The 13651-nt window shown below is 38.1% G+C and overlaps 1 protein-coding gene across 1 annotated transcript in view; it reads left to right on the top strand.

Moving 5' to 3' along the window:
- SYTL5 (synaptotagmin like 5) overlaps positions 1 to 13651 on the top strand; it is a 209135-nt gene that overhangs the window by 155361 nt on the left and 40123 nt on the right. The window contains exons 13-14 of the mRNA XM_036306003.1: positions 4632 to 4740; positions 7396 to 7537. Coding sequence (XP_036161896.1) covers positions 4632 to 4740; positions 7396 to 7537 — 251 coding nt within the window. The remainder of the gene's footprint in view (positions 1 to 4631; positions 4741 to 7395; positions 7538 to 13651) is intronic.

Here is a 13651-nt window from a genome sequence, read left to right as displayed (position 1 = left end):
TGCACTCCCCTTACTGAGCATCGAGCCCACAATCTAAGCATGTGCCCTGACCAACATTCAAACTAGTGACCTTTTGGTTTGCTGTTGAGCCATACTGCCCAGGCACCAATAATGCAAGTTTTTATCTCTACTAATACATTATATATTAGTATGTGACACTTGCACATATCACTGTTTTCTACCAACATATTTTCCCACCAGAAGGTCTCAGCCAAAAGCAAATAGAGCCTGTTCCCACATGTACAAAAATACTACACTAAACCTTAGTAGTGTAAATAATAATTTATTATTATCATTCATCATTCTGTGAGGTAGCTGGGCTCACCTAGGTGGTTCTCATTTAAAGTCTCTCATGTGGTTACAGCCAGATGGGAGAGTAAGGCTGAAGTTATCTTAAAAGTTGACCAAGTTGGTCAAGTGGCTGTCTCAAATTTGATGTTGGCTGCCAGCTAGGAATTCAGCCCTGACAGTAGGTGCACCTACATGTGGCATGGCCTCTATCATGGGTTTTCAGAGGGAATATCCCAAGAATATCTATTCTAGGAGATAAAGTAGAAGCTTTTAATCTTAAGGCTCAGACCCCAAAATTGGCACATTGTCACTTCTGCTATCTTCTACCAGTCAAAGCAATCACAGAGCCCATTCAGATCCAAAAATAAAGGACAAACACCCCACTTCTCATTAGCTACAGTATCAAAAAAGTAGTGACCTTTTGAATCTGCCATAATATCCATTATAATTTTTCATTTATGACATTCTCATGAACCAAAATTTATTGAAACTTCAAAACAATAAGAGAAGTCCTTTACAAAGCACTCGTTCTAAAATAATCAGATTAAATATTAGATGAAGAGTGTTTCACCATGTAATCTCATTTTTGCCCCTGGTAAGATGGATGAATAAAATACTTAAATGATTTCCCACACTTACTAATAAGTTTTACCACAATCAAGATGAAAGAAAGCCCTAACCGTTTGGCTCAGCAGGTAGAGCATTGGCCTGCAGACTGAAGGGTCCCAGGTTCAATTGCAGTCAAGGGCATGTACCTTGGTTATAGGCACATTCCCAGTAGGGGGTGTGCAGTAGGAAGCTAATTTATGTTTCTCTCTCACTGATGTTTCTAACTCTCTATCCTTTCCCTTCCTCTCTGTAAAAAAATCAATAATATATATATATATATATATATATATATATATATATATATATATTAAAAAGGAAAGACAGTCAGACAAGGATTCCTTTTGGTCTTCCTTTCTTTCTTTCTTTCTTTCTTTTTTTTTTTTTTTCCTGAGGCTTGAACAGTTTCTGGCTTTGCTGTGAATTTTTAGGTTTCTGAATTTTTTCAGTCTGTCTTCTCTCAGAAGAGAGTAGTTCTCACATTCTTGGCTCAGTACTAAGGAGTCCGATTTCTTAATGAAGATTCTTAGAAAGTACATTACTTTTCTTACCCTAATTATGAAGAATTAAAGTTCAGTTGACTCAGTGGCAAGGGGGAGGCCTACAGAACATATGTTTTTGATTTGCATTTTTTTCATTTAAACTTTTGATTTTAGGATGACTATAGTTCAACATAAAGTTATAATAAGTAATACAGAGAGATCTTATATAGCCATTACCCAGTTTCCCTCAACATCACAGTCAAGATACTGACATTGATATAACCTATCAATTTTATTCAGATTTCCTCAATTTTCATTTGTGTGTGTGCTTATATATTTATTTCTATGCCAGTTTACCACATGTGTAGCTTTGTGTATCTACCAAACAGCCAAGTTACAGAACAGTTCCATCATCACAAAATCCCTAATGTTCTTTTATAATGATACCCACTTCCCTCCTGCCATGCCCACCCCTAACTTCTAGCAACCACTAATCTGTTCTCCATACCTATTATTTTATCATTTTAAGAATGTCATATAAATGAAATTGTATAGTGTGTATCTTTTGAGACTGTCTTTTTGTAACTCAGCATACTTTTCTAGAGATCTAAGTTGTTGTGTATATCGATAGTCATTCCTTTTTACTGCTGAGTAGTATTCTATGGTATAGATATATCACAGTTAATTTAATCATCCACTTCTTGAAGGACATCTAAGTAGTTTCCAGTGGGTTACTATCTATTTATATAAAAACCCTGGGTGTAACAGCATGACCGAGGCTCAACCAAATGGAAGGAAGTCAGTCCTGCAGGGGTTGTCTTGGAAACAGCTGCACCCTCCCTGAGCTGTTTCCCATGAGGGTGGCAAGGTTTCAGGCAGGAACCCACCCTCAGAGTGTGGACGCACTAAGTCCTGGGTCCTCTTAGCCACAGCTGCCCCCTCCCTGAGCTGTTTCTGGTAAGGGCGAGGTTTAAGGCAGGAATCGGCCCTTGGAGCATGGATGCGTACCTTTATAAAGTTTTAATACATTATATTAGAGGTCGTGGTAGTCCTGTTTTACCCACAGCGTCTACAGGAATTGCTGCAAATTTACTTCTCGATGGAAGCACCTTTCATTCCCAATATAAATTACCCATTCCACTAAATGAAACTTCTATTTCTAGACTCAATATAAACAGTGAAGTTGCTAAAACTATTAAAAAGGCCCAACTTCTCATTATTGATGAATGCACCATGGCACCCAGTCATGCTATAAACACCACAGACAGATTACTAAGAGAAATTTGAATGTTGAATTTGGTGGGAAAGTTCTCCTTCTTGGAGGGGATTTTTGACAATGTCTCAGTATTATACCACATGCTATGTGATCGGCCATAGTACAAACGAGTTTAAAGTACTGCAATGTTTGGAGATGTTTCAGAAAGTTGTCTCTTACAACAAATATGAGATCAGAGGATTCTGCTTATAGTGAATGGTTAGTAAAACTTGGAGATGGCAAATGATAGCAGTTTTCATTTAAGAATGAATATTATTGAAATCTCCTGTGAAATGATTTGTAATGGATCTATTATTGAAGCTATCTTTGGAAATACTATATCTATAGATAATATTAAAAATATTTCTTAACATGCAATTCTTTGTCCAAAAAATGAGCATGTTCAAAAAGTAAATGAAGAAATTTTGGATATACTCGATGGAGATTTTCACATATATTTGAGTGATGATTCTGTTGATTCCACAGATGATGCTGAAAAGGAAAATTTTCCCATCGAGTTTCTTAATAGTATTACTCTTTTGGGAATGCTGTGTCATAAATTAAAATTGAAAGTGGGTGCAACCATCATACTATTGAGAAATCTTAATAGTAAATGGGGTCTTTGTAATGGTACCAGTTTTATTATCAAAAGATTACAACCTAACATTATCAAAGCTGAAGTATTAACAGGATCTGCAGAGGGAGAGGTTGTTCTGATTCCAATAATTGATTTGGCCCCATCGGACACTGGCCTTCCGTTTAAATTGATTCAAAAACAGTTTTCCGTGATGCCAGCATTTGTGATGACTATTAATAAATCACAAGGACAAACTCTAGACAGAGCAGGCATATTCCTACCTGAACCCGTTTTCGCACATGGTCAGTTATATGTTGCTTTCTCTCGAGTTCAAAGAGCATGTGATGTTAAAGTTAAAGTTCTAAATACTTCAGCGCAAGGGAAATTAGTCAAGCACTCTGAAAGTGTTTTCACTCTTATTTTGGTGTACAGGGAGATATTAGAATAAGTTTAATCACTTTATCAGTCATTGTTTGCATCACTGTTGTTTTCATATCACGTGTTTGTCTTTTTTATATTATGCCTCTGTTGTTATATCCTTTTGCTACTGCTTATTTATTAATAAAAATATATATTATTTTCATATACATTTTACCAATTTTCTTTCATCTCTCACACTTCTATTATAGAGAAAGAGCAAACAGAAATATTAATATATTTCCGTCAATTAATTCCCTTTTAATGTGCACAAATTTCATGCACCGGGCTACTAGTTATAAATAAAGATGATACAAATATTTGTGGACTGGTTTTTATGTGCATATAATCTTTTATTTCTCTAATATAAATGCCCACAAGTGCAATTGCTAGGTTGTATGGCAGTTACATATTTAGTCTTTTAAGAAACTGCCAAACTATTTTCCAGATTGACTACACCATTTTACATTTCCACCAGCAATGTTTTAGTGAATTAGTTTTTCCACATTGAATTTTAGTGATGTGAATTATAATTGGCGGCTGGTAGCCCAGTGTGAATCAAGCATTACTGCTTACTTTCCCCATCTTAGTCACTTATGAAAGCCTTAGGACATCTAGGACAGAGAGGAAGAAGTACCTTATGAGGCTATCTTCAGTGACATCTTTATCCCTGCCTCATACCCCAAACTATATGAATGTTCAGTGATGGTCCAGTCCTCAATGCATCACAGGCACTCAGTATCTATTAACTGACCAAATGTGTGTTACACATCTCCTCTCAAATTCTTTTTAATTTAATGTTAAAAGTTATATGTAAATACCTTCTTAGAGTTTCCAGCCTCTCTTTTCTCATACATAAGACATTTCTTAAACAAGTAAGTGATAACATAGTTGAATGGGAATGGATTCTCACATTTAAATCACCAAGTAAATGTTGTATAAACATGGGCTACAAAATAACAAAACAAGCATTTTCACTTTTTATATGTCTTCTCTTGGCCAGATGGAATTATCTACTGATATTGGCCTTCAATACAAAGGAGAGCTGACAGTTGTTCTACGATATATTCCCCCAGATGAATACCTGATGTTCCCACCAGGACAACTTCAAGGTAAAGTAAAAATAAATGCCTTTAATCAAGAACATTTTGTTCTAGAAGTGTGAGAATAGGGATCAGAGATTCTTTGGACTATGTTACTTTTGCATTACACACATGAAATGTAAAGGGTTAGGTGTCACTGGCTTTTGAGGAGAGTTGAGATGTACTATATATGGAGAACGGTATGGGATTCTAAGTTCATACATAGAAACCAGTCTTAATGGCAACATTTGTTTCTGTGAAGTCCCAGAGATATAGGATCTTCCCGGGGGGGGGGGGGGGCATTGTCTGCAGAGAAGGGAGGTATAGATAGCTGCTGTATGGCTTAATGGCATTCACAGCTACCCAGCAAGTCTTGAGGAAGTGCTAATCTAGAACACAGAATGTAAAGGAAAAATCCAGATGGAATCAACTTTTAAATCCCTCTTGCTTTTCTCCTTCCATCAACTCCTATAGGCAGTCTCCTCTATCCTTCCATTCATTATCACCCTCTTCATTGTGACCCTGTGTAAGTAACTTACTATATCTCGGCCTCCATTTCCTTACTTTATAAGGACATTGCAAGGATTAAATACAGTGGGGCCTTGACTTACGAGTTTAATTCGTTCCGTGACGGAGCTCATAACTCAAATTACTCGTATGTCAAATCAAAAAGTGAACGAGTGAGACACGTGATGCTGGGCTGATGTTGTGGCGTTCACTGTGACGTTCGCTGCGCCAACTAGCAGTGGGGTATCTGAAGCTGGCTCATAACCCAAATTTTAGCTCACAACTCCAAGCAAAAAATTGGCCGAGAGACGGCTCCTATCTTGAAAAACTCGTTAGTTGGGACACTCATAAGTCAAGGCCCCACTGTAGGTTCATTTATGAAACTGCTTAAAACTGTACTAAATAAAGGTGGTAGTGGTTATTATTCATGTTGAGCACATTTCATTATAATAGAAACTAAAGGCCTAGTGCATGAATTCTTGCACCGGTGCGATCCCTTGGTCTGGCTGGTGATTGAGGCCTATTGGGGGGCCAGCCAGGGTGAGGGGCCATGGGAGGTTGGCCAGCTGGGGGGAGGGGCCACAGAAGGTTGGCTGGTGGGGAGGGTGGAGAGGCCACGGGAGGTTGGCCAGCAAGGGGGAAGGGCCACAGGAGGTTGGCCAGCAAGGGGGAAGGGCCACAGGAGGGGCTGCAAGAGTTTGGCTGGCCAGGAGGAGGGGTCAATAGAGGTTGGCTGACCAGCCCCCAATTCGGGCTCGATTGGAGGGTCAGCCAGCCAGGGGGCTGGGCCATGGGAGGTTGGCTGGCTGGGGGCAGGGGCCATGGGAGGTTGAATGTGGGAGTTCACTGACCACCAGGGGGCAGCTCCTTCATTGAGTGTCTTCCCCCTGGTGGTCAGTGCACGTCATAGTGACTGGTCGACCAGTCGTTCCAGTCGTTCTGGTCGTTTGGTCTTAACGGTCGCTTAGGCTTTAATATATATAGATGGGATGTAGAAAGAGTGTTCTTTCACTCAAAAATATAATTGTGCCTGGGCTATATCCCTTATAAAGAACTGGCCCCGCATGGAGATGACAATTTACAAGACTAAAATTTCAAAGAAGAGAGTTATGGACTTTTCTCTTTTAGAGTCTTGATGCTTGTGTGTGGTTTTCATTGTAGTTATTTTCCAATGAGAGCAAGAATGTGGCTCAGGCAACTCTCAGGATCATTTGCATTTTATTCTTTTATAGTCTGTGAAAAGATACTTTGCAGGGTAGTACTTAAAGTTTTAAATTTATTTGTTTATTTTTCCCAACAAACACAAATGAAAGACCTATCTAGAAGAAATCCAACAGAGTAAAAATAAATTAAATCAATACATGGAAAAATATACAATAATATTAAGATATCTGTTCCATACTTAAGTCTGCAATCTGAAATATTATTGTTATTAATGTGAAACTGTAGTTTTGGAAAATTCAATATTTGTGGTCACTGTGTCAAAATACAATCCACCTTAGCTTAAATTCATATATAGTTGGAAAGTGATACAGAACCTCAAATGAAGTTTGCCCCCAAAGAAGATCATGTATCTTTCTGGGGGATTTCCTCGCAAACCCTGGAAGGCCTTAGAATCATAGCATAAAATTTATTTCCTCTCCCCAGCATTATGGAGATGTAATTGATAAAAATACTATCTGACCTCCCTTATATGTGAAATCTAAAAAAAGTCAAACTCACAGGAGCAGAGTGTAAACCAGTGGTAACCCGGGGCTTGGGCAAGGGGAGAATGGGGAGAAGTTGCTCAAAGGGTACACACTTTCACTTTAGGGGAGAATAAGTTCTGGAGATCTAATGTACAGCATGGTATCTATACCTAATGGTATTATATTGTATATTTGAAATTGGCTAAAAGAGTAAATCTTAAGTGTTCTCACCAAACCTAATAAAAAGGTAACTATGTGTTAAGGCCTGATTCAATTAGTAAATGAAATAAATCTTAGTATTTTTTAGTAAATTTTTAAATGGAACTCATGATCTATCTCCCTCCTCCTCCTCCTCCCCTTCTTCTTCTTCTTCTTCTTCTTCTTCTTCTTCTTCTTCTTCTTCTTCTTCTTCTTCTTCTTCTTCTTCTTCTCCTCCTCCTCCTCCTCCTCCTCCTCCCTCCTTCTCTCTCTCTCCCTTTCATTTTGATAGCTCACACAGGAAAGAAGACCTTTAAAAGGGGAAAGAAGAAACCACCTGTACTATCTGGAGGAATACTAGAAGTGCTCATCAAAGAGGCAAAGAATTTGACAGTGGTGAAGTCAGGAGGCACTTCAGATAGCTTTGTGAAGGGGTAATTTTGTTTTAGGTCATTTTAGATGATACCTCATGGGAAATGAAATTATCTGTGATACATGAGACAGCGATATGTTCTTATTTGAAATGTACTAGGAAAAAGCTACCCTGAAATGCTGACTCTTCTATATAAAACTATATGAGTATAGAGGGAATTACTCTTTCTAGCTTTCAGCCTGCTTCCAGAATATTTCAGGAATTCCCATCACCTTCACTCTCATGACTGGTAAATTTTCATGGGCAATTTATTTTTTGAAGGAGGGGAAAGTATGATTTTCTATGTTTAATATAATTTTATTGTGATTTATTATCATTTTGTGCTGGAAATATGCAACAACAACAAAAATATTAGATGCTTGAGGTGTTGCTCCCTTGGGTAAAATAGTAAAAAGTGGATTTCTCAGAGCATCCTCTCCAGAGATACCCACTGCACAGTGCTTTGGAGAAGATCTGTGATGCCTGCTAGTAATTTGTGCTCACTTTATGGAGCACAGGGAAGTTTCTTGAGGGAATACAAGCCATTTAAATGGACAGTTTTGCCAATTCTAGGCAACCCAAACAATAAATATCTCTTGATTTTTATATGAGCATTTTTTTCCATATTTAGAGGAACTAGAATCAGCAGGCTAACTTTTATTCATTCAAGCAAGCACTTATATGCACATGTACCAAGAAGTAAGTACTGCAGTATCAGAAATAAGATATGGTCCTTGTGTTCATGGAGTGCCATAAAAGACATGAGGCCAAACAGGTTCCCATGAGGTTAATTTTTAAATTATATGGTAGTATTATTCCTCTCCTCAATTCTTCTTTGAAAAGTATAATTTTTCCTACAAGAAAACGAGGCAAACCTTTACCCTCACACCTTTTAACTTTGATGAAACCAATAAAAAGTAAAGTAATAGAACATGATGGCTGGCAGGATGGGAGTGAGGGTGAGAGTGTGAATGAGTAAGGGAGTGAGAGGGGAATGTGTGAATGTACATGGTTTGTGTGTTTGTCTATGAGGGACAGTTAGATTTCACAGGAGTCTCAGGGGCTGGCAGATCAGACTCTCCTGGACAAAGAGCCCCTGTTATTGCCACAGGCACTTCCTGGAAGGCCATGGCGATGGCATGGAAACCATGCCATCTTAAAGGGGGAGAGCAGTGGTGGCTAGGATTACAGTTCCACCACCAACCAGACTGGCATTGGACACTACCCTAGACCCACTGCACCTGTGCAGTGAGCAGCATACCAGCAGCACCCAGAAAGAGACCCTCTCCGTGGGTTCTAGGATCCCCACAGTGAGTCATAGAGTCACTGGCCACCCTGGTGCAGGCTCCAGGACTGTGCAGTGAGTTGCATGCCAGTGGGACCTTGCAGGTAACTCTTGCTTTGGGAGCTAGAACCCTGAGCACATCCACAACAGCTTGCATGGCAAGGTTGGGGTGAGCCACATAGTCAGACAACCTGTAAGGAGACTCCATCCACAAATGGGACAATAACATTTAAGTCCCAACTGCATCAGGAGAACCCAAATGACTCAAGTAGGGGGATTTCCTAGAACACCCAGCTCAGGAGATACAGACTGTACCACTGGGTCCCACAAAACACCTACTACAAAGCATACCTCCAAAAAAGCTGGGTGACATAGCAATTTGATCTAAGACATGGAAACAAATACAAAGGGATAGCAAAAAAAGGGGAGACAAAGAAACAATCCACAAAGGAAAGACATAAGGAGGAATCATGAGAAAAGGAACTAAATGAAATGTAGGCAAATAATTTGTGAGGTAAAGAATTCAAAGTAATGGTTATAAAGATGCTAAAACATCTGTCTGAGAATTACAAGCAACTGAATGAAAATTATAAGGAGCTGAGTGGGAAATACACCAAAATGGATAAGAATCAAGGAGAAATGAAGAATGACATAACTGTAATAAAGGACACCCTGGAACGTTTCATCAGTAGACTATATGAAGCTGAGGAAAAAAATCAGTGAGTTAGAAGACAGGGTAGGGAAAAAAAACATTCAGAGCAGCAATTGGAAAAAAATTAAAGCAGGAGGAATATAAAAAACTTATACAACCTAACAAATGGAAGACAAACAATCCAATTAAAAAATGGTCAAAGGACCTAAATAGAAACTTTTACAAAGTGAACATACAGAGCCAAGAGACATATGAAAAAATATTCAAAGTCACTGATTGTCAGAGAAATGCAAATTAAAATGACAATGAGGCATCACCTCATACCTTTCAGGATGGCTACCATCAACAAATGACAAGTGCTAGCAAGAATGTTGGGAAAAGAAGACCCTAGTACACTGCTGGTGGGAAAGCAGACTGGTGCAACCATTATGGAAAACAATCTGGAGTTTCCTCAAAAAATTAAATACAGAACTGTCATCTGACCCAGTGATCCCACTTCTAGAAATATATTCTAAGAAACCCAAAACACCAATCAGAAAGATGTATGCACCCCTATGTATCAAGTATCACATGATCTCACTCACATGTGGAATCTAATGAACAAAATAAACTGATGAATGGAGTGGACCCAAAGACATGCAAACATGGAACAGAGTGCAGAATCTCAAAGGGAAGGTGTGTTGGGGGGGAGGAGGGAGGTTGGTGGTTGGGAGGTAATCAACCAAAGACCTTGTATGCATATATGCATAACCCATGGACACAGACAGTAGGGTGGTGAAAGCGTGGGGCCAGGGGTGGTGGCGGGCTAGAGGGCATCAATGGGGGAAAATGGGACATACATAATACTTTCAACAATAAAGACTTTAAAAAGTAAAAAGACAAAGGAAGAGGAGAGTTTAAGGAAGCTTCCAGACAACATCAAAGCAACATCTGCATAATAGGGGTCTCAGAAGGAGAAGAAGCTGAGCAAGGAATAGAAAACCTGCTTTAAGAAATAATGACAGAAAATTATCCTGACTTTGGGAAGAAAAAATTCACACAAGACCAGGAAGCACAAAGAGTCTCAAACAAGATGAACCCCAAAAGACCCATACCAAGACACATCATAATTAAATTGGCAAATGTTAAAGACAAAGAAAGAATCTTAAAGGCTGCAAAAGAGAAACAGAAAGTTGCCTACAAAGGATATCCCATTAGACTATCAACTGATTTCTCAATAGAAATGTATCAGGCCAGAGGGAGTGGCATAAAGTATACAAAGTAATGAGAAGCAAGGGACTGAATCCAAGATTACTTTATCCAACAAGGCTATCATTCAAAATTGAAGGTGAAATCAGGAGCTTCACAGACAAAAAAAGGTTAAAGGAATTTATTATAACCAAGCCAGCAATGCAAGAAATCTTAAAGGCACTATTGTACGAAGAAGAAATAGAGAGGGAGGAACACAGGCATAAAGAATAAAAATGGCTACAAACAAGTACCTACCAATAATAACCTTAAACATAAATGAATTAAGTGTTCCAATCAAAAGACATAGGATAGCTAAATGGATAAGAAAACATGACCCTTGCTGTCTACAAGAGACCCATCTCAGAACAAAAGATTCACACAAATTGAAAGTGAAGGAATGGAAAAGGTTTTTCAGGTGAATGGAAAAAAAAAAAAAAGCTGGGGTAGCAATACTTATATATGACAAAATAGACCTCAAAGTGAAGGCTATAATGAGATAATTAAGGCCACTTCATAATACTAAAGGGATCAATACAAGAAAAGGATATAACTCTGATAAACATATGCACCCAATACAGGAGCATCAAAATACATAAAAAAAAAACTTCTGGAAGATATCAAGGGATAGATTGATGGCAACACAAAATCATAACAGGGTACTTTAATACCTCATTGACATCATTGGATAAATCTAGACAAAATCATCAAGGAAACAGCAATCCTAAATGACTCACTAGATCAGATGAAACTGACAACTTCAGAACATTTCACCTCAAAGCCATGGAATATACATTCTTCTCAAGTGCATATGGGACATTTTCAAAGACAGACTACATGTTAAGACACAGGACAAGTCTGTACAAATTCAAGAAGATTTAAATCATCTCAAGCATCTTCTCAGATCACAATGACATAAAATTAGAATCAACTACAATAAAAAACAATCAAACATATGGAGGCTAAATAGAATGCTATTAAACAATGAATGGGTTGCAAATGAGAACAGAGAAGAAGAAAAAAACCTCCTGGGAACAAATAACAATGAAAACAACAATCCAAAATCTATGAGACACAGTGAAAGCATTGCTGAGATGAAGGTAGGCACTACCTCAAGAAACAAGAAAAACTTGTAGTAAGTTATCTAACCCTACAACATAAAGAATAAGAAAGAGAGCAACAAGAAAAGCCCAAAGTAAGTAGAAGGAATAAATTAGAAAGATCATTTTCCTGGCCTGTTTGGCTCAGTGGATAGAGCATTGGACTGTGGACCGAAAGGTCCCAGGTTCGATTCTGGTCAAGGGCATGTGCCTCTGTTGCAGGCTCCTCCCTGGCCCAGTCCCTGATCAGGTCTCATGCAGGAGGCAACTAATCATTGTGTTTCTCTCAAATCATTATTTCTTTCTGTCTTTATCTCTTCCACTCTCTCTAAAAATCAATAAAAAAATATGCTCGAGTGAGAATGTAAAATAAGAAATAATAAAGATCAGAGTGGAAATAAATAACATAGAAATAAAAAATACAAAAGATCAATAAAACCAAGAGGTGGTTCTTCAAAAAGATAAACAAGATTGATGAACCTCTAGCCAGACTCACCAAGAAACAGAGCGGACCCAAATTAACAAAATCAGAAATAAAAGGTGAAGTAATAACTGACCCCACAGAAATACAAAGTATTGTAAAAAAAACAAAACAAAACAAAAAAAAACTATGAACAACTCTACTCCAATAAACTGGACAACCTTGATGAAATGGCCATATTCCTAGAAAAATAAAATCTTCCAAAATTCAATCAAGAAGAATCAAAAAACTTATTCGGCTGATAACTATTGATGAAATTGAAGGAGTAATACAAAAATTTCCAGCAAAGGAAAGCTCTGGTCTGGACAGCTTCACAGGGGCATTTTACCAAACATGCAAAGAAAAACTAACACCTATCCTCCTCAAACTATTACTAAATTCAAGAGGAAGGAAGACTTCCAAACTCGTTCTCTGAGGCCAGCATTATCCTAGCCCCCAAACCAGATAAAGACACAGCAAAGAGCGGGAATTGCAGGCCAATATCCCTGATGAACATAGATGCTAAAATCAACAAAATTTTAGCAAATTGCATCCAGCAATACATTAAAAAAGATCATACAACCATGACCAAGTGTGATTTATTCCTGAGAAGCAAGGTTGGTACAATATCTGCAAATCAATAAATTTGATACAGCACATTAAATGCTTGCAGGAAAAAAATCACATGATCACATCATTGATGCTTTAAAAAGCATTTGAGAAAATCTAACACCCTTTCTTTTTCTATTTTTTTTAATTAATCTTTATTGTTGAGATTATTACAGATGTCCCTCTTTTGTCCCCCCATAGCTCCCCTCCACCCAGTTTCCACCCCACCCCAGGCCCTTGCCACCCTATTTTCTGTGTCCACAGGTAATGCATGCATGCATACAAGATCTTTGTCTAATCTATTCCCACACCCCACCGCACACACTCCCTTTCCTTTGAGAATTGTCAGTGTGTTCCATTTCCATGCCCCCGATTCTATTCCATTCACCAGTTTATTCTGTTCATCAGATTTTTTTATTCATTTGATTTTTAGATTCACTTGTTGATAGATATGTAATTGTTGTCACTTTGTTGTTAATAAATTTTTATCTTTATCTTTTTCTTCTTCTTCCTTTTAAAGAATACCCTTCAGCATTTCCTATTATACTGATTTGGTGGTGATGAATGCCTTTAGCTTTTTCTTGTCTGTGAATCTCTTTATGAGACCTTCAATTTTAAATGATAGCTTTGCTGAGTATTCTTGATTGTAGGTTTTTGCTATTCATCACTTTGAATATTTCTTGCCACTCTCTCTGGCCTGCATAGTTTCTGTTGAGAAATCAGCTGACAATCTTATAGGCACTCTCTTGTAGGTAATTAACTGTTTTTCTCTTGCTGCTTTTAATATTCTCTCCTTGTCTTTT

Source organism: Myotis myotis, unplaced genomic scaffold (genome assembly GCF_014108235.1).
Source record: "Myotis myotis isolate mMyoMyo1 unplaced genomic scaffold, mMyoMyo1.p scaffold_m19_p_4, whole genome shotgun sequence".
NCBI lineage: Eukaryota > Metazoa > Chordata > Mammalia > Chiroptera > Vespertilionidae > Myotis > Myotis myotis.
The sequence above is the reverse complement of the archived record's forward strand: the minus strand, read 5'-3'. Positions and strand labels throughout refer to the sequence as shown.